At 38.7% G+C, this 21,432-nt stretch overlaps 1 protein-coding gene across 1 annotated transcript; it reads right to left on the reverse strand.

Annotated features, from left to right (window-relative positions):
* Window positions 1–6,248: 6,248 nt before the first annotated feature.
* On the reverse strand, window positions 6,249–21,229 carry LOC121507751. Its single transcript, XM_041784084.1, has 7 exons — window positions 21,185–21,229; window positions 20,652–21,063; window positions 13,628–13,671; window positions 13,108–13,509; window positions 6,855–6,974; window positions 6,657–6,715; window positions 6,249–6,502 (listed from the first exon to the last, which is right to left on the reverse strand). The coding sequence occupies exons 1-7, from the start codon at window positions 21,219–21,221 to the stop codon at window positions 6,437–6,439; spliced, it is 1,140 nt and encodes a 379-aa protein (XP_041640018.1). The 5' UTR covers window positions 21,222–21,229; the 3' UTR covers window positions 6,249–6,436.
* Between the last annotated feature and the right edge of the window lie 203 nt (window positions 21,230–21,432).

Genomic DNA, 21,432 nt, shown 5'->3' on the forward strand with positions numbered 1-21,432 from the left:
TGAAATTCGTCTTAATCTAATCTATCTACTGTAGTCAAATACTGCAAGTAATTAATCTATCCACTGTAACTCAAATACTGCAAGAAGGCTCTCTGTGGTAAAATGTCTCACCTCATATGTACATTGCACTAATCAACTATCCTAAATGATTTTATCTCCTTCATGCGAATTTGCCTATATCTTTGTATGTTTTATTCTCTGATCATGTCAAGTCAGCATCCATGCACCCTTTACCAATCTGTACTATCAATGCTCACAGACTTGTAAGAATTAGAAATAATACAAACAAGAGCTTTTACATGTTTAAATCATATTTTTTTGTATTTGTCAGTTTATTTATTTTTTTATTTAATATTTAATTCCTGTAGATTGAGAGCATAGCCAATCGGAGTTAAATTATGTGTTGTGTAAGTGTATTTGGCAAGTAAAGCTGATTCCGATTTGTGACGTGTTGATAAATGCGACACTGACACCAACAAACAAACAAGTAAACAAGTAAAGCATTCAAATTGAGATGATGCCAAAAAGAGAGTCATTCCTGTTGTTTTCATGATAATTAAAGATGCTGCCTGACACTTTACAAAGGAAAAAGTGCCCCAAAGTTGAGGATTCTGCTTGTGGCTCAACTCTTGCCCTGGGAATAAATGCAGACCTCCGTCAAAATATCAAACATGCCAGGACATCCATCTGAGCGGTCAGGAGCTGCTGTGAACTTTTGTATATCATTGTTATATTTCGATAATTGTTTGTGCTTGAATCTTATTTTTTAGTACAACGATTGGCTCTTTAGTTTGCATCCATTGTCATTTGCTTGAAATGTCAAGAGAAGTCTTTTCTTTTTAGTATTAGCAAATAAATAATTTTTAACTTGGCATCTTTCATCCATGTCTTAGTTTTGGGACAGAGAAAGAAAAATCTTTTCTTAAAAATGTATGTTATAAACCTAACCCCTAGACAGGTGCACAGCCTGCAGTTTTAACATGTAATATTGCATTATCCCCATGACAATATTTCTACCATGATGCCACTGTGATAAGATGACACATAAATCCTTCTCAGCCTTTGTAAGGCTGCGGAAATATGCAATTTTAAATAAATTTCCTGAAATGTGGGTATTTTGTGTTATTTTCAGGGGTCATATTTACCTTGGTGTACAGCTAGAGGAGACCTTGATGATGAAAAGTCAGGCCGGCGTTTTTTCTTTGCCATGAAACAGAAGAGAACACTTATAGAGAACTGGCATCTTGCAGAAAACATCCCACAGGAAAACGAAGATGATTGATATACGAATTTGAGTATGCATGAATAAATGGCTCAGTGACGCCCCCCTACATAAGAGGAAAAGTTTTTTCAAAGTTCGTCAACTTTTCAATGCTTAAAGTTTGTGGCTAAGACCGCTCCTCGATGTTTGATGTCTTCCCAGGGCACACAGTGTGGCTGTGACTCTTACTCAAGCAAACAAACGAAGAAACCAAAAAAAAAGAAAACAGGATAATTCTTATACCAGGTTTGTCAGCCATCAAAACATCTGCACAGTCTTTTCTCTGTTGTTTTCAGATTAACAATTCACATATAAAGAATGGAGAGGAATTTATCAAACCTTAACTTAACTACACGGCCAGCTCCCATTTTTAAAATGCTTTATTTGAAGACAGTTAAAGACTTGTTTTCTTTTTAAACCAATAAAAAACAAAACAATTTACCAATGGGTAGCCAGTGTTGGGGTAGTTATTCAAACAAATAATGCACAATTTTGTTACTTTTGAATAAGGATTTCATTGAAATGCTTAATTATCCACAGCCAAAAGTAATCATTTACAGTGATCAGTTAGGACACTGCAGCCCTCCACTGGCTTATAAGGCTGAGAGGCCATCAGGTTCTTGGTTACCTCTCTTCCTAAGGCCCGTCTCCTCAGGTTTCTCAGTTTGGCTTAGGGACCAGCTCTAAGAACAGCCCTGGTTGTGCCAAATTTCTATTTGAGAATCATGGAGGTCAATGTACTTTGGGAACCTTCAGTGCAGCAGACATTGTTTGTAGAATTCCTCAGAACTGTGCCTTGCAACAATCCTGTCTGAGCTCTGCAGGCAGTTCCTCTGACCTCATAGCTTTAGCTCTGATGTACATTGTCAGCTGTGAGGCCTTCTATAGAGGTGTTTGCCTTTCCAAATCATGTCCAATTTCTTCAATTTACCATGGTTGGACTCTAATCAAGGTGTAGAAACATCTCAGAAAAGATCCAGAGAAAGGGGAGGAGCCTGAGCTAAATTTCAAGTGTTATTGCAAAAGGTTTGAATACTCACGCCAATATGATACTTCATGGTTTATTTTTCCCATTGCAAACATTTCTAAAATCTGTTTTCACTTTGTCATGATGGGGTTCTGAGTGTAGATTAATTAGAATAAGAATGATTTTAAATGATTGTAGCTTCAGGCTGCAACATAAGAAAATTGAACAAAGTGAAGAGGGGTAATGCTCTATGTTGTCTTAATCTCAGACAATATAGGTTTATGTTAAACACATTACTCTTGTTTTCTTTAAGTAAAGCTATATAACAGGGGTATTTGACCTGAACGCCACATAAGGGATTACAAATTTTACAATAAATGTAGTTACTTAAAAAATGGCACAACATATATTTATGATCCCTACTTTACATGCAAAGGTCATTGATTTCCCCTCATAAAATATCTTTGATTTCCCTTCATTTATAGCCACAGCCCTGCTATTGTATCAAACAGAGTCTACACTGATCCACTGATCTACATCAGTGGCTTTGATTCAAATACATCCCCTGACCAAACAGTTAGTCCTCACAAAACTGGGACACACAGATAACGCTACTGGCCCAACTCCAAAGACAAATTCCTTTAATGAATCTGTATGTTAACATAATAGACAGCTGGGTATATGGATTCACAAAGTCAAGGTACTGCAGTTCAACCTCTAATGCAGTTACACTAAAATTATTTCATAAACATTTTAGAGATCTGAAAAGCACATCTGCCAAGTCCACAGCAGTTAACCTGACAGCTTATGTACCATCTTATTGTTGTTCAAAAATTTAGCACTTGGGCTCATGTGAGGGTGAATCAAGCACAAAAACTCTTTTGAACAGTTAAAATGTGTTTCTTTTCAGGTAAATGCTTTTATAAAACGTGGCTATTTTTTGATTAAACAATAACTATAACAACTCTTTTGACACCAAAGATAAGGTTGATTTGATGAATTCCTCAAAGGAAATGATGCTAGAATGACCCCCGGAGGTGACTATTTTCACCAATATCTCTACAGAAAAAAAATTCAAAATGGCAGATTTCCTGTTGATTTTACAATGAGGGTCCAAGAGGCCTTTTTTAGATCCCAGCATGATAAATATGCATATCTAATTTCCAAATTACAGGATAGAAGTGGTGCAGGAGCTTTTTAAACTTTTATAGGGGGTGTCACTGAGCCAATAGGCCACACCCACCAGTCATATCCTGCTTCCCAGGATCTCAAAGGGATTTTTTCCACCAAGTTTCATGGCTGTACAAGAATGTTAAGCAGATGGAATAAACTACTTCCTGTTTCATGGCAAACAAAAAAATCACCATGACCATGTCTTTTGATGTAGACTTTTGACCTTCATATATGTGTAAGGTCAACATCTTGGGAAATGCCTGGGATGATTTCAGCAGGATTTGGCTAATCTTGTTATTAATGAGATTTTTTCTGAGGACCACACACTTTAATGACATAGTAAAACATCTGATTTTGATGAGCCGCCATGGCCATGCCCTTTGAGCTTGGTACAACATTTCGCTGACTTTAATCCTGGAAGGCTCTTCTTGTTTCACACCAAAAATTTGGTATATTGGAAGAATTCCTCAGCGAATATTATGCAAGAATGACCCCCTGGAAATGACAAATCTGACCAATATCTGTACAAACGAAAATTCAAAATGGCGGACTTCCTGTAGTCTTTACAACATAGGCCCAGATTACTTTTTTGAAGATCCTGGCATGAAATCCTACCTAAAAAGGCATGCAGAGGCTGATTTTTTTTTTTATTTTCTAGGGGATGCCACTTATCCAATATGCCACACCCCCCCAGCTTAAGCCATATCATTCTTTCCAGTTTGTCAAGGAAATTTTTCCACCAAGTTTCATGACTGTGCAAGCATGTAAAGCACATAAAATTAACTTGTTCCTGTTTCAAGGCGAACAAAAAATCCCCATGGCCCCGCCTTTTCACATGGACTTTTGACCTTCAAATATATGTGAGGTCAACATCTTGGGAGCTGTGTAAGCAAAGTTTTAGCAGGATTTGGCAGATGTTGTAATAAATGGAAACTTTTGCAGTGAGGGACAGCCTCTATTATGACAAGGAAAGACATAAATTTCATGAGCTGCCATGGCCACGCCCTTTGAGTTTTGTACATAATTTTGCCAACTTTCAATCCTCCAGGTCTCAGCTTATAGTACACCAAATATGAAGTTGATTGGATCAACACAATGTGCCACAGGAGCTGCTTTTTTAAAATATTGGAGGGGGCGCCACAGTAATTCAACCACGCCCACCAACAAAATTCATATCATTCATCTCAGGCCCCTCTGGGCATTTGATATCCATAGTTTCATGTCTTTACAAATATGTTAAGCCCACGAAAAAACGACTTCCCGTTTTCTGCAACAAAATGTCATCATGGCATCACAGGGGAGGGGTCTGAAGAAAACCACAGTTTCCTTTTTAGTCTCAACCTTGCTGCTTGTATGTGCTGTTTGTGGACAGGTATGTTTGTGCCGAGAAATATCTTACATGACAAAATAACAGACAAAGCAATAAGTCAAGTTCATTGCTTCCATCACGAAAGGCCTTTTGTCACTGTTGGGATTCAGGCTGCAGTCAGTTTTTGAATTTTAGATGAAACTGCACCAGACCACAACTTTCCACATCATCCTTTTTATGTTAAAGGCTCACGGGGGATGTTGACTGAAAAATGAGAGTACAACTACAGCCGTTTGGAATCATGTGAATGCAGACAAGTCAACCCCTTCTATTACTGTCAACAAATGTTGAGATATTTAAGCCAAATTATGGAATTTTTTGACCTTTTCTTTTCCATCCCTAAAGCCAAGGTCAGACTACACATTTTCAACATGATTATGTTGACCTGTCAGCCCTGAAAATCTGCCGTTTCATATGTTTGTCCTAGTGAGTAAAAATCAAAAGCACTTCTGAGATGTCTCCCAGCCTTCCCACAGAAAGTCTAGCATGCGTTTTGACATGTCTACGATGATATGTGACATCAGTGATGCTGTTCAATGACACGCAGCAGCCACAAATGTAAACAAAACAAATGGCAAAGGAAAAGAAGAGTGATGAAGTTGGTGCTGTGAGATGGAGCTCTTAGAGAGAAGAAATGTTTAGTAAGCTTGACAACATCTGTCTTTATGATGTATCAAAGAGGGATGAGCAGGAAAAAAGAGACAACTGGGCGAGGATTAGCAACTGGTAATTACACATTAGCATCATTTACCTCTATTTGTTGATGTATTGCAAACACGGTTGATAAAGAATGTTTTTTTAGTCTTTTTTGAGATGTAATCCAGCCCAAACCTACTTCCTCACAAACAGAAAAAACATAAAGTGTCATCTCACCTTGGCTGATGCAAAAGACGGTTTAAAGCTTTTTGTCATGGTTGTACTTGCAAAACATCTAAGCAGATTATAGTTACTTCAGATTCAGACAACTCTATTCACCCCCCACCCCCTTTAGTAATGGCACACCGACAGTCAGGCAAGATTAAGATGCATATTTAAAGAACAACAACGGATAAAAGTAGATAAATAAGATACACTAAGATTGCATTGTAAATCGGCTTTCAAAGACTGTACGAATGAACCACCAACATCCAAATACTGTAAAAAAAAAAAAAAAAAAAGGTAAATGCAAGACAGTGAAAACAAAACAATACAATTTTTTTTCTGAAACTACTATTTGGGTTTAACAGCTTGAAGGGCAGAAAGAATGAAAGATTTTCAAAAACGATTTGTTCTCCTATAGAGTGCGCTATAAAGCGGCACCCTGAGGGCATTAAGGTAAGCTCAGAGGACAAGATGTGGTCATGTTCGAAAATTGTTCCTTTAGCTTTCTGGACAACCTGCTTCTCACACAGAGCACACGCCTGCTGCGATCGGATTATTTTGTAGCAGACCTTAAAAACACTGTAAATGTCACTCCTGTCTCATGCAGACAGAACATCAAACAGATAAATAAAAGAAAATGGTATTTTCAGGTGTGTTTGAGGTTGGCTTCAGGAAAACAAAAGGAATTCACACTGAAAGGTAGACATGGAACTTTATTAAAGAATCATAAATAATGAATTTTTTCATTCATTAAATATTGCATTATCCCTGTCTTTTAAACCATTTCTCCTTTTTCTGTAAAACCTTAGCTCTCTGGTGTATCTTCCTCCTTAGATGTGAACACAACTCGTGTGAGAAACAAATCTTCATCCTGTAAAAAAGATCAGCACCAGCTGTTTAGAATTTTTACTTTGTAACTCCTACTGCTGCATTATTGTGTTGACGCATAACTGAATGTGGTATAAGCCTATGTCTGCCATGAGATGAATTAAATTTCAACTTCTTGCTGAGAGTCCTGCCATTACCTGACTCCATGTAATTTGGTCTCCGTTGTTACGTCTTTGCTGATGACTTGGTTCTTCCTCTGCAGGAATAATACATAATTAGTGTATATATTTCTGCCAAAACCATTAAAGAAGCATTCTTCTGAAGCCGCCACAAAATATTTAGATTAAAAACCATTCAATATCTTGCATGCTTCATATAGCATCTAAAGGACGTACCTATTTTCTGATACATGCAATACACCACAACAAAAGAGAGGAAGGAGGACAGGACAGTCACAGCTGGAGCGATTGTCATCATCCATGATACATTTTGGCGTTTGCTGGAGCTGCTTGAGTCTGGGTAAAATACACAAAATTGAATTATTACTTTTACAGTAATGTACTTTTTCTTACTTTGCTGAACAGGGGTCTCATTTAAAAAAACAGTGCACAGAATCTAGACTACAAGTGCATGTGAGCCAAACCTCAGACAGAGTATGTGACAAAATAATTCAGATTTATAAAACACGTCTGCCCATCTCTCAAATATACTGTTTGTAGTGGGAGAAGTATACGTATGTGCAAAGAGAATGTATGTAAGAGAAGAATGTACTGTATGTATGTGAAAGGTCCAGAATGAACAATGTCTTGCACGGCCCCTCATAGTAATAACAAGGAAAATGTTACATATTTATTTCAGTACTGGCTCCATGGTCTGCAGCTTCTCTTGGTGTTTGGATGTCTACAACAAATGATGATGTTACAGTTTGGCCACCTATGATCAGGATGAATAAAGGTGAGACCTCGATATTAAAACATATAGCAGATTTATAAATGACAAATATTAACACATTTTTGGATCAAGAAGTAAAACATGGCTCTCTTAAAGGAACATTTCAGGATTTTTGTTATTCCTGTAGCCTGCAGACCCACACAGCTGATCAGAGGATATCAGTGTGCTGTGGAAGGAGACAAAATGGCGAGAGCTGCACCGTAAATTTGTGCCTGACACAGAGGGGTTTTTGGGAGAAATGAAGTGCTTTGCACATTTTGGACAGTGTACAGGCGAGCCAACATATTTTATTGGCCCATTTTTATGTAAAACTGATTAAACTATGCAGATAAAATGTTCCCATCTACAGCCATCATGCGCCGGCGCTCTCTGAGTTCGTAATAACCACAGGAGCAACTTTCACAGAAATCACCGGAGGCCAATGCCTCTCCTACAGCCAAGTACCTCATACGACCAAACTTTAAAAATTCCTAAAATATCTCTTTAACTTTGCAAAGCAGATGGATATGCCTGTTTCCAGATTTCTAACTGGCGAATCTATCTTGCAAAGCCCCCATCTGAACCGTTTGGGCCCGGTTAGAAAGCGACAGGACCAATCAGCAACAAGGGCCAGTACTCTTGGGTGTGGTGGAGTTGTGACGTAAGCAGGAAGTGAGAAGAGGCCAGTGCAATTATGGCGGAAGACATTAGTGTGGATGCTGCTGAAGTGTAAGTTTTATCAGAACTTGATGACATTTCTTCGTTAAAAGAAGAACAAAGAACGTCTTTTCAAAAACGACAAAAGTTGTATACTGACGTGTCTACAGTCGCAGTGGTTCATGTTAGGCAGCTCTCTTTGGGGTTTATCGTCACATGTTTTGTTACTCTGATTGGCCCGTTAAGATGTGACAGACAGAACGTTCATCCAGTTTTTTTAAATCAATCAATCAATCAATCAAACTTTATTTATAAAGCGCTTTTCATACATGACATGTAACTCAAAGTGCTGTACATAGACAAATTAAAAACATTCCCTCAAACCCACACACCCGCAACCACCCTATCCCTCTATCAACCACCCTACAGACAACAGTTACATGTGAACCCGCTCACACCCACTCACACACACACCTTCACAAACACACACACACACTAAAATAGTGGACATTAGGCTGAGTACAAGAGGCTGAGTACAGATGAACCAGTTGAGAAAGCGCCATCAGAGGGGCCGTCTGCACCAGGAGCAGCGAGTCACCCACAGCTACAGGACACCGACGCAGGACCCAGAGGAGGGATGAGGCAGAGACACCAAACCTCCACCAGGAACCCACGAGACAGACCCCTGCAGCCATAGTCGACCACCGCTCCAGGTGCAGAGGGCTCCCCCAGAGGAAACACTGGAGATCCTAAAAATGATAAAAGGATAAAAATAAGTAAAACCTCAGTACAAATAAAACCTAAGAACTAAAATATAAAATAGCATAACTAAAAAAATTAAGGTAGGAAAAGAATAAAATACATAAATAAATACAGATTGAAGGCCTAAAATAAATAAATATCATAAATAAAATAGATAAATATTAATCAAAAGCTAAGCTGGTCTTAGTCAGGACACGTGCTGCTGAATTTTGGAGTAACTGTAGACCTGAAATATTCTTTTTGGGAAGACCAGAGAGCAGGGCATTACAGTAGTCTATACGACTGGTGATAAAAGCATGCATCAGCGTCTCCGTGTTGGCTTGAGAGAGAATGGGGCGGACTCTGGCGATGTTCTTTAGATGATAAAAACCTATTTTTGTTACATTCTTAATGTGTGGAATAAAAGTCAGCTCAGAGTAAAAATTACGCCCAGGTTTTTTAGTTGTGATGATGGATTAAAAGACAGTGCTTGTAGTTTGGGTAAAATTTTCTCTCTCAAGGCCTCAGGACCGATGACTAAAACCTCAGTTTTGTCCTGGTTAAGCTGGAGAAAGTTTTCTGCCATCCAGGATTTGATATCTGAAATGCAGTTAAAAAGAGCATCCATTGGCCTGGTGTCATCAGGAGACATGGAGATGTAAAGCTGTGTATCATCAGCATAACTGTGGAAGTTGATTCCATGTCTCCTGATGACACCGCCAAGAGGGAGCATGTACAGGTTAAAAAGCACAGGACCTAAAATCGAACCCTGGGGCACACCACATGTGATTTTATGGACTTTGGAGGAGCATGTGTCTACACTTACCATGAATGTTCTGTCTGTGAGGTAGGAAGTAAACCATTTGTGTACAGTACCAGAGAGGCCGACCAGATGTTTGAGTCTATTTAAAAGAATAGTGTGGTCTACTGTATCGAAGGCAGCACTTAGATCCAGCAGAACCAACACCGTCACCTTTTGTGAATCATAATTTAATCTAAAATCATTTAAAATCTTTGTCAAGGCAGTCTCTGTACTGTGGTTTACCCTAAAACCAGACTGACATTCTTCATGAATACCATGTGTGTCTAAAAAATAATTCAGCTGAATAAAAACAAGTTTCTCTAAAATTTTACTTAAAAATGGTAAGTTAGACACTGGTCTGTAATTGTTAAAGTCATTAAAATCTAAATTGCTCTTCTTCAACAGGGGCCTCAGCACTGCCGCTTTAAAGGCAGCGGGAAAGACCCCCGTCTGAAGTGAACAGTTCATCATGTTTAAAAGCTCATCTCTAAAAGATCCATAAAATGACTTAAAAAAATGAGGTTGGAATTGGATCTAAAAGACATGTGGTGGGCTTCACTGAGGAGAAAACTTCATCAAGCATCTCAGCATTAACCAGGACAAAACTGTCCAGTGTTTCCTCTGGTAAAGATAAACACTCAGACGTGTTAAAAGCAGAGGTTTGGCTGGATAATATATCACATCTGATAGTGTCAATCTTTCCCCCGAAGTGGGCTGCAAACTCCTCACAGAGAGTGTTTGTGGGAGTTATTTGAAGTTGAATAAAATCAGGGTTAAAAAGATGGTCAATGGTGGAGAAGAGAACTTTTGGGTTATTTCTATGGTTTGTGATTATTTTAGCAAAGTATGCATTTCTGGCATTTCTGACTGCATAATTGTAGGCTTTTAGATGTTCATTGTATATTTGAAAATTTACTGTTATTTTACTTTTCCTCCATTTTATTTCTGCCGCTCTGCAGTTTCTTTTCAGTTTTTTGACTTCATTTCTCCATGGGGCTATAGGCTTAGGGCGAGCCTTTTTCAATTTAAGTGGAGCAACTGAATTAAGTGCGTATTGAAGTCTACTGGTAAAATTATCAACGATAAAATCACAGGGGGCTGGTAAAACAACTGGAGGATATTTTTCTAAAACTTGAATAAAATTTGCAGCCACTTCAGGGGTCAGATGACGCTTCCTCAGTTCTCACAGAGGTCTCCCGCTGGATAAAAACGGTGATATTAAAAAACACACAGTAGTGGTCAGAGACAGCCAAGTCAACAACAGAGGACACACTGGTGGACAGGCCATAGGTGATGACCAGGTCCAGAGTGTGTCCTCTGTTGTGAGTTGGCTGCATGACGTGCTGAGTAAAATCCATATAGTTAAGAATATTTAAAAATTCACTTGCAACAGGGTCTAAAATGTTATCTATGTGCAGGTTAAAATCACCGATTAAAATAATCATATTGTAAGAATTGTGTAAAATTGATAAAAACTCTGAAAATTGTGGGATAAAAAGACTGCACCTTTTTGGTGGTCTGTACACTGTCACGCATAAAATTGTAGGGTTGTTAAAAACAATAGAGTGGTATTCAAAACTTGTGTAATGTTCAAATAAAATAGGTTTGGTTGGCAAAGTGTTTGTACTAATAGAAGCAGTGCCACCTCCCCTTTTACCACTCCTAGTTGAAAATGCAAAGTTAAAATCAGGTGGGGAGGCCTCAGTGAGAACAACTGGTGCATCTGCACCCAGCCATGTTTCAGTTAAAAATAAGCAGTCAACTTTGTGCTCTAAAATTAGGTCATTTATAATAAAAGTCTTGTTCAGCAGAGAGCGGACATTTAAGAGGGCCATGTTTATGGTAAGGGGGGGCTTAAAGGCGCTGCCCTTTCCCAAACGCTGTCTATGAGTGGTTTACCAGATAAATGTGTGAAAGAAATCCATCTGGTGTGCCAAACTATGTTTAAGCAGCAGGCTGCAGTCTATTCAGAGAGGTATAATAAGATATCACAAAGCAGAAAGATTTCCTGTCACATGGGATAGAGAGGTGCAGTAAGAGAAAAATCCCCCCAAACTGGGAGAGTTGATCACATCAAGTGTTTTTATGGACGCTGATCCGAATGAGGATTGACATAAACCACCCTTCTTGTTTGGAATTAAATTTCATTCCAAATGAGCCGGATCCGAAGGTTTTATTCTGAATGGAGTGAGTATATGAAGCATTTTTATTCAAATCAGGCATTTATTATGATTACAAGTTGTCCATGTAAACATAGCTACTGATCAATTGCACTTTTCCGTTCATCCAATCACCCTCCAGGTTTTTCTTCAAATGCTCAGCCCTTACCCAAACGCCAGAGGTTTACCAGATGGATGTGTGAAACAAATTTATCTGGCGTGTCAGGTTATGCCTCACATATGTGTAAGAATGAAATTGATTATGATGATGTGAATGTGGAATTAAGTTTTGTATGTAGTGAAATTAATTGTTTTGAGACACATTAAAATACAGACTGGCTTTAATTCACCACCTCATTGTGTTTGTTGCTGCCAATTTTGCTCCGCCTCCAAAATGTTCATACACACACAGGTGCGTTACCCATGACGTCTGTTTTTTAAAGATCACATACTTTGTGTGGGAAGTGGCGCACGCTAACTTCAGCCCTGTTTTGCATTTGCTGATCTGCACAATGTGTTGATTAATTAATTCCATGTGTTGTCATGGGGAATAACAACGGAATCAACAGGTTGTAGAAGATTAAATATGCTAAACAGTGCAATAGTCAAATAAAAAATATTAAATAAGTCTCAGAATATCAACTCATTGCATTGAACAAGTGATGCCATCTCCTCCAGACAACTGTTTCTTTCTAAAATGCCATTTTCTTTTCTTGAAGCTGCATGAGGAAGGTACCAGCCTGATCTTAAACATGTCATAATGTCATGTCACCTTCTTTATTTTGCTAACTTGTTTTTAATTGTGGATTTTAACTTGGATTTCAACGTTTAAGAATTTTAACTCACGATATGCAACGCTGATATGCTTAATACCTGATTGTTTTTTGCAACTAGCTTCTACAAGACAGTCCTTCTCTTTGCGACAGACAGCAGAGCATTAACTACAGGTGATTGGCTTTTTTTTGATAACATGCTTTTCTTTCAGTGCTTATCACATTTTTATTGAAAACAGATTGAAACAATCATCTTTAATTCATATTGTTTATGCTTACTCTGCTACGCTCATCTGGTCAGTGTTTGTCTTGTAGGCAAACTGACTGTCAAAGGTTTATTAATTTGAAGAGATTTAATGAAATTAAAGGAAAAAATAGATGAAAATGCTTGTTGAAATACATTATAGCACTATAGTAACAAATGGTTCATGATTTGAATGATTGCTTGGAGCACTATCTAATGTAAAACCAGTGCCTATTTAATCTAAATTTTTCAATTTTAAGTTAAGATACAAAGAGCAAAATCTCTCTCCATGTACTGATCTGATCTTTTGATAAAGAATGATTAAGAATACAGAACACTTACTAAGTTGGACCCTCAATATGGTGTTGCCGTACTCATAAACATATCTTGAAGTGCCGTTAGTCTTTTCTTCGGGGTTTATCTCTTCAGTTCCACAGTAGTAGACGCCCTCTGCAGAATCACTGATGTTAGTGATTAACAGGTCATACGAGCCAGAAGACTGGTTTAGTAGCAAATGAAAATAAGGGAAAGGGGTCAGGAAGTCTTTGGTGTTTGGGTCCAGATGTACATCATATCTTGTCCTAAGGATGAGTGAGGGCTGGTTCGTGTGAGAGCAGTTCCTGTACCAAACTATGAACACTCCAGCTGATAACTTGCAGTCACAGTAGAGGGTGATGTTGTCTCCAGGTGTCACTATCACCTCTGATGTTGATCCAGAAACATGATCTTGTCCTAAGAAAACAACTGTAAGACAATCATAAAATACTCTTCAGTTAAGAAAAATTGTGTATCATGTTACAGCAAATTACTATACGGAGAAACACAGACACTAAAGACATTACTGTTGCTCATGATAAAGTACCAGTAAGAATAATGCGAATTATCTGCAGCCAGGCCATGTCATTACTGCAAGGCAGAAAAAGAGCAAAAAGACATTTGACACCCACACAGGAAAAGACACATAAGCCATAGCCTTTTCACCTGTGGTTATTTTTTTGAAGTGTGAGAAAGCTTCATTGCTTTGAGGGTGACTCAAATGTTCCCCAAAGACCCTTGCCTGGCACTGCAAGAAATATTCTTAGTACATGATCATCATATCTGAAATAGGGAAAATGTTGACTGTATGCATTGAAATTAGACAATCTCCTTGTCAGTTTTAGTTGTAAGTTTAAAGCTATTTAAATATGAGTAAAAGTTTGGGAGCTGTTAAGTGCAACTTAATTCTGCTTCAAAGATGAAACCAGTCTTGTTTAATATTTGCTTTAACAAAGGGTAGGACTGTTAATGGTATTATATAGAAGTTGTACGCTTTCTCTAACACTGTATGAAAAATCAAGCATAAATTCTCTCTTTTGGCACCATCATGCTGTTTATTCTGATAATAGAAGCACCAAAGGTCTCTACCACCCCCGAAAAATGCAAAACATAGAAATGGGTAATCTCTCTAACAAGTTACAACACACAGATCAAATTACGGGGGAGCTAAGGAAGCCTCAAATAAGACACTCTAAGAAGTTATCAACATCCGCCCATCCATTTTCTATACCATTTATCCTGTTGGGGTTCGCAGGGGGGCTGGAGCCTATCCCAGCTATCATCGGGCGAGAGGCGGGGTTCACACTGGACTGATCGCTAGTCAATCAAAGGGCTGGCATATAGAAACAGACAACCAGGCACACTCATATTCACAGCTAAGGCCAATTTAGAGTCACCAGTTAACCTAATGAGCATGTTTTTGGTGATGGGAGGAAGCCGGAGTACCCGGAGAGAACCGACATGCACGGGGTGAACATGCAAACTCCACACAGAAAGGCCCTGACTTGGAAGTGAACCAGGGACCTCCTGCTGTGAGGCAACAGCGCTAACCCTTGCATCACCATGCAGCCCAGTTGTCAAAATGTAGGTTGTTATTTTATTTCATGTGCATTAAGTTTCTCTCCCCACAAATCTACAAAATTCTGCTTCTATTCCTGCTGTGGTCACTTATGCATGGTGGTGCTTCACTGAAATAAGCCCAAGAATCACATAGGTACCTGAACTTGTCAGTGAGTTGGTGTTTTCTTCAAGGATTTTGTGGGTCTAACAATGTGTTTCTTGTGATTTTCTGGGTTTTTTTTTGTATTTTTTTGCTCTGATTTTTCTCTTATTAAACTTGTTGGGCGATACTTGAGTTGTTATTGTGCCTAAATGGCAGGTTACAGACAGCATTAACTCCCTGCTGCAGAATGGCAGAATCAGGGTCACCAGGTCTGGATGACAATTCTAGCTCAATGGCTGAAAAAACTAGTCCAAAACCAGCCCAAAGCTGAAATTCAACATAAGCCAGTAAAACCTCTGCCACTCCACAAAGCGGATCACTGGTTGTGTGTCATGTCCAATGTTTTCCTGCTTCTCTGCTGGTTGATTTAGTTGTATTTACTTATAAATAAAGTTGTTTTTTCTGCTTTGGATATTGAATACATGTACACAAGACATCAAAAATGGGTTTGCTCATCCCACGGACAAAAAAAATCTACCTGCTGCAGTACATAAAAAGTAGCCCAATCCTTCTGGAAAACCGAGGACCTGGCAACCCTGGGCAGAATGACTGTTAACTCTGATGTTGACCATGCTGCACTTACGTACTATATGTGCGTACAGTGAATGTGACTTGGAGCACTGTAGTGCACATTGGAAAATGGAGCTCTTCAGAAAGCCACTGTAGAATTTGACTACTGGTAGCACTGCCCCTTCCCTTTAGCCAATCCATTACAGTATGTTGTCAGATTGCCTTCATACACAAGGGTTTTGTGATATTGCTGCTTCATAGTTGCTTGCTTATTTGCTTGCCATTACTCCCAATTCCCTTTGCCACCATGACGAAGAGGAGACAAAGCTCAGTCTGAAAGGTGCCCCAAAAGAAAGAAACTACAACGGCTATGCTCCTTCACTATTGTTCCTGCCATGACCTGGCTCGTACCGGTGACTACTATAGGTCATGTAAAGTTCAGTGAAACATGACAAGTCAAAACAAAAGTAAATTTAGCTGCAATGAAGCATTACTTCTTGCTTTTGCTAGCTCAAGGTGACACAGCTATTTAGTGTTTGCATATTTTAATGATGAACATAATGTTTCATGCTTCAAACATATGGAAATATCAAGGTATGGATAGCAGCGCTGGACTGTGACTTACTATGTTGCATGTTTGTAACTATGCTAGCTATTGTTACAGCCATTATGTTGTGGGGACGGGCTAACAGTTACATATGTGTGACAATAATGCTGCCGTCTGTGTATAATGTTTCCTACTGCTAGCGGCCTAACCATTAGGTGAAGTCAGAGGGAACGTTGTTGATGATTGGGTTTACACCAAGCCATGAAACATAAAAACATGAAAAATGAACCCTAATATACAAGGAATATGGTACGTTTTAGCTAAGTTATTGCACACCTGAAATCACTAGTTAGAGTAATAAAAAAATGCTCACATCACATCAAATTTGGCTAGCTCATTTATTTCCCTTAACTCTTTGGTCTCCCTCATCATGGCTTGCTACAGTCAAAGTGCACTTTCAGCATCATTGGAACATTGACTCACAACAAACATAAATATCTCTTAGATAACCACAGACGCATTGTTCTTTGAAACCAAGGATAAAATATGCATACTCACTCTGTCATGCTGCAATGACACTTTTGCCACAGAAATGTTGTTTGAGTAGTGGATTTCTTCCAGAGTGTACGTCACGACAATGATGATCAAGTTTGAATTTTTGCACAGGGCGGTAGTGCTGAAACCGCTGATGCTGAGGACATGGAGGCGCACACGGGAGGAGGGGAGATGTCTCTGAATGGGAGAGAATGCCCCTTGGAGGATCTGAATGTTATTTTGGTGAAAACTTGTGCATCATACAGTCATGTGCTTAAGTTCTAGGCATGTAGGGTGCTAAGAATTCATTGCAGGGCCTGATATGCCACAACCTGGGGCTAAAAAGAAGTGGGAGGACAGCCAGAGTCAAGCATGACACATGTCAACACATGTCAACACGTGTCACTTGGCAGCCAATGTCAAATTCAACATCATTTCTTTTGTCTGGGCCCTATCCCCCCTGGTGATACATCTGGACACCACCAGAATTTTTTGGGCCACTGGAATATCCACAACATGACCAGGGACTCATAGCCTCCCACCTGGGTGAAAGCCAAGTCCTTATTTACTGTATGCAACCCTAAAAGTGTGGACCTGCCTCCAGATCAGAAAATGTAAAATTTGACTTGCAGTAGCTGGGCTCCAACCTGTAGAGGGCAGTCACAATGTGCATGTCTAACAAAGTATGTAGAATTTAAATACTTTAAATTCAGGTCCAGTGTTAGAATTATATCTGAATTAATCAACAATAATAGTTAATAGTCATAAACAAAGGTTTAAGCTGAAAAAAGAGGTCGACCTCATGCACTGGTGGGACCTCGAGACCACATCCAGGATGTCATACACATACTTTTACCGAGAATTACTCAGTCTCCAATAACTCCACTAGAGGTCAGCAAACAGTTTCATGAGGTTGATTTCAACATGCAGGCCTTCCTCTAAAAACACTGCTTTAATTCAACCCAACCAGGTGACAAGGAATCCCAAAAACTTCTCCATATTTTAATAAACTAATCTGCTTAGTTCTGGCTTAGTCTGTGGTTCAAACCTGCAGCTGGTTGCTTCAGTTATGTCTGTTATAGTATAAGGTCAACACTAACCCCTTCTTTGAGCTTTACATGTTGTAGTTTAAGTTGTGTCATTGTTACCAGGAAGTAACATGATTTATCTTAACTTTCAGAGTGCAGCATCCAAACTAACCAAATTACTGTTGCAGTTGTTACAGTGTGCATTCTTAATGCAGTTTTTGTTACAGTGCTGTCTCCTATTAATTTTCTCTAACCAGGCTAATAGCTTGAAATAACTTCTGCCAACTGCACTTAATCCTGAAACAGCCCTAAAAGCGTACACAAACTATGTCAAAGCATTGTGATTAGGTGATACTAAAGCCTACATCCTAAACCAGTATGAAATAACATGTGAGAGTGACTGTTGAAATCTTTGATAACATGATATTTAATTGGTGCTCTGTTGTTGGATGCCTGACATTTCCGTTCATGGAAAAGTGCAGTTGATCAGTAGCTATGTTTACATGGACCACTTGTAATCGTAAAAAATGCCTGATCTGAATAAAAATGTTTCATATACTCACTCCATTTGGAATAAAACTTTCCAATCTGGCTCATTCAGAATTAAATTTAATTCCAAAAAAGAGTATTTTTTTTAATGTTGATCCTCATTCAGATCAGCGTCCATAAAAACACTTGATGTGATCACCTCTCCCTGTTTGGGAGAGTGACATGACATCTTTCTGCTTCCTTATTATCCCCCTCTCAGTAGACTGCAGCTTGCTGCTTAAACATAACCTGGCACTCCAGATGGATGTGTTACATCCATCTGGTAAACCACTCACTGACAGTGTTTGGGAAAGGGCAGAGCCTTTGAAACAAAAAAAAAAAAAAAACTCAGAGGGTGATTGGATGTCCGTCACATCTTTACAGGCCAATCAGAGCAACAAAACATGTGACGTAGCCGCTATTGAGCTGCGCCCCTACTGAAGGAGTAAACTCCACAACTGCATAATGAGAACCATGGCGGCTGTAGACATGTCAGTACATGACTTTTGTTGTTTTTGAAAAGAAAACAACTCAATGCTGTTCTTTGTTATTCCCTGAACAAGGAAATGTTATCAAGTTCTGATAAAAGTGGTGCTTTAGCAGCATCCACGCTAAGCTCTTCCGCCATAATTGCACTGGCCTCTTGTTGCTGCTTTCTCATGTCATGACTCTGCCACGCCCAAAAGTACTGCCCCTCTCTACTCCCACTGCTTGGTCCTGTCACTTTCTAACCGGGCCCTAACAGTTCAGATGGGAGCTTTGCAAGATAGATTCACCAGTGAGAAACACAGAAACGGGCGTATCCATCTGCTTTGCAAGGTTACCTAGCTCATGGTCCTCTTCCAAATTATCCAACATTTCTAAAGCTTAATAAGACAAGAGAACATACGAGGTAGGTGTGTGATTCAAATTATGACTCAAGACTATGTTAAAACTATCTCAGCTGGTGAAATACATTAAATGTCGAGCAAAAACTCGATTGTAAGAACTTGCATTCAAACCATGAACGAACCCATAGCTGGTATAAAAAATGTTTAGAAAATATTATATATAATGTAGAGCAAAACAGGTTTTAATAAGTAAATTTGGTTTTACAGTCTTTTACATTTTTTTCAGCAAAAATTTTTAAAAAAATGATCAGTCATATTGATTTAAGTACCCCTATCAATTTCACCCAAAATCCAAGCTTCCATATGCCCATGCATATACAACACATCTGTGTTTGTAGGGTCTGTTTTTTTTCTGTTAAACTCAGGTTAACTGGTTTAGCAACAATACTACTTTCTTTTCTAAGCAGTTAACTTAACAAAGCAGAGATTAATCAAACTTGTGCACCTATCTGTCAGTATGTAGTTGTATGATGGCCTCTTTTTCTTGGTGGGTTTCCTGTAGTGTGGCTTCACATTAACTTGATCAGTGAGGTGTTTTGTCATTTCTTAGTGACTTGGTGGTAATCCGATCCAGGGTATAAAAAGATATTTAATCATATTTTTAAAGGGGAAATTGCTGGATTTTTTTTTTGGGGGGGGGGGCGGGGGGGGGGGGGGTCTTATTGCAAACAATTTTTTCCATAACCATTCTCCTCAAAGTCTACGGAAGCGAGAGCCATAAACACTTTTTCCAAATTCACGCTTTTTCTTTGCATCCAACCAAAGTTATAACAGTTTTGGATTTTTCACTAGTTTTTATTTTTATTTCAGTTTCACTTTATGTGTTTAATTACAGTTTAGGTTTAATTAGTTCTTTCTGGTTTGTTAGTTTAGTCTAGTTTTAATTTAGCAAAAATGCCTCTTTTTACTTTAGTTATGAGTTTTAGTGTTAGTTTTTGTTTGTTTTTTGGTTACATGTCAGGACTGAGTGAACATCATACATTTTTGAAAACATATTCAACAGACTACTCTTCACTTATCTTGATTTAATTGAAAGATGATGCTTGATTACAAATCCAAAAACTAGAATGGCCGTCTGAGGCGGCAGACCCACGCCTAAGCAGCGCCACCAAGGAGCTCACGCTGCCATTGATCACTATGGTGTTCAAAATTTCAAAGTCCAAGAAAAACCAAATGGGGGCGCGGATCATCACCCAAATCTAATTGATTCTTCCCTGTCACTATCCCAATATTCCCTGGAAGTTTGGTGAAGATTCGACATCCGTTCTCGAGTTATCTTGTACACATACAAACAAAGAAACAAACAAAGATAAAGAACCCTTTACATAACCCCCTGCCGATTTCATCAGCGTGGGTAAAAATCAAACAATCACTGTGTTTAGTCTTAACCAACTGATTCAGGCCATTTAACACTCCCCAGTCTTGGGTGTAGGTGCTAGTCAGTACAGTAGAGTCAAAGACTAAAACAAAATTTATTTTGTCTCTATTTTAATTTGATTTTAGTTGGTTTTGTAAGCGTACTTGACAGTTTTAGTTAGTTTTTTGTTTTTTGGTAAAGCTTAGTTTGTATTTAGTTTCAGTTAACTAAAAAGATTTTTGAATTTTAGTTACAGTTAGCTACTTTTAGTTAACTATAATAACCTTGCATCCAACGCACACTGCAGTTACATGTAACTGGGTAGATCTCGAGTTTGGGCAAAACAAAAAGTTGTGAAAAACTGTTACTCTGTATAAGTTTGTTGATCTAATGTCAGAAAGATCTCATTTTCTGTATTTATGAAGGTCAACAGAGAAATTTCTGAACAGAATACTTGCCACAATGGACCCTTGTTGTCATGTTGCTGTATCTGTAAACCGTTGTTGCCATAATTTTTTCATCTTCTTGCACCTTGTTCTCTTTTGTTCCACAGTAGTAGAGACCTTCATCAGAATCAGTGATATTCTCAATCAGCAGGTCGTAGGATCCAGAGGACTGGTTCTTCACAAAGTGGAAGCGAGGGAGAGGACTGAGATAATCCCAGGCATCAATGCTTTGTGTCCGTTTATCAGGCACTAGTTCCAGGACAAGAGGAGGCTGGTTCTCATGAGAACAGTTCCTGTACCACATTATATATACTCCAGTTGGTATTTTGCAGTCACAATAAAGAGTGATGTTATCTCCTGGTTTGACTGTCACCTCCAATGTTGACCCAGAAATCCCACCATGATTCAAAGAAACAACTCCTGGAAAACAAACAGCCACAAAATAGACAAAAATGTTTCCAAAGTACTGTTATTTCATAAATGCAAAAATAATAGTAGCCATTGTGGAAACTAATTGTTCAGTAGTGATAGGTAAACACACCTTGAAGAACAGTCAGAAAAACAAGCACTCCGTCCATGTCTGATGTCAACCTGAGGTTGAAAGATAAAGAAACAGATCAGACAAAGGGTTGTCTTAACCCTCACAGAGTTTTCCATTAAAGGCAATGTAAGATATGATTGGCTGGTTGAATGCAACATTTTCTTTTGTGTTAGATTTTTTTGGTGTGCTGAAATATGACAGCCAAGATAAGAGTTCACTCACAGTTTATTAAACTTGTTGTTCAAATG

The sequence above is a fragment of the Cheilinus undulatus genome, linkage group 4, assembly GCF_018320785.1.
Source record: "Cheilinus undulatus linkage group 4, ASM1832078v1, whole genome shotgun sequence".
Classification (NCBI taxonomy): domain Eukaryota; kingdom Metazoa; phylum Chordata; class Actinopteri; order Labriformes; family Labridae; genus Cheilinus; species Cheilinus undulatus.

Excerpts from the sequence above, each read along its gene's own strand:
- LOC121507751 (XM_041784084.1), bottom strand. The coding sequence starts at position 21,221 with ATGGACGGAGTGCTTGTTTTTCTGACTGTTCTTCAAG. Across the intron at positions 13,672-20,651 it reads ACAAGGGTCCATTGTGGCAA|TAATGACATGGCCTGGCTGC; the intron begins GTATTCTGTTCA and ends TCTGCCTTGCAG. Across the intron at positions 13,510-13,627 it reads AATTCGCATTATTCTTACTG|TTGTTTTCTTAGGACAAGAT; the intron begins GTACTTTATCAT and ends ATTGTCTTACAG.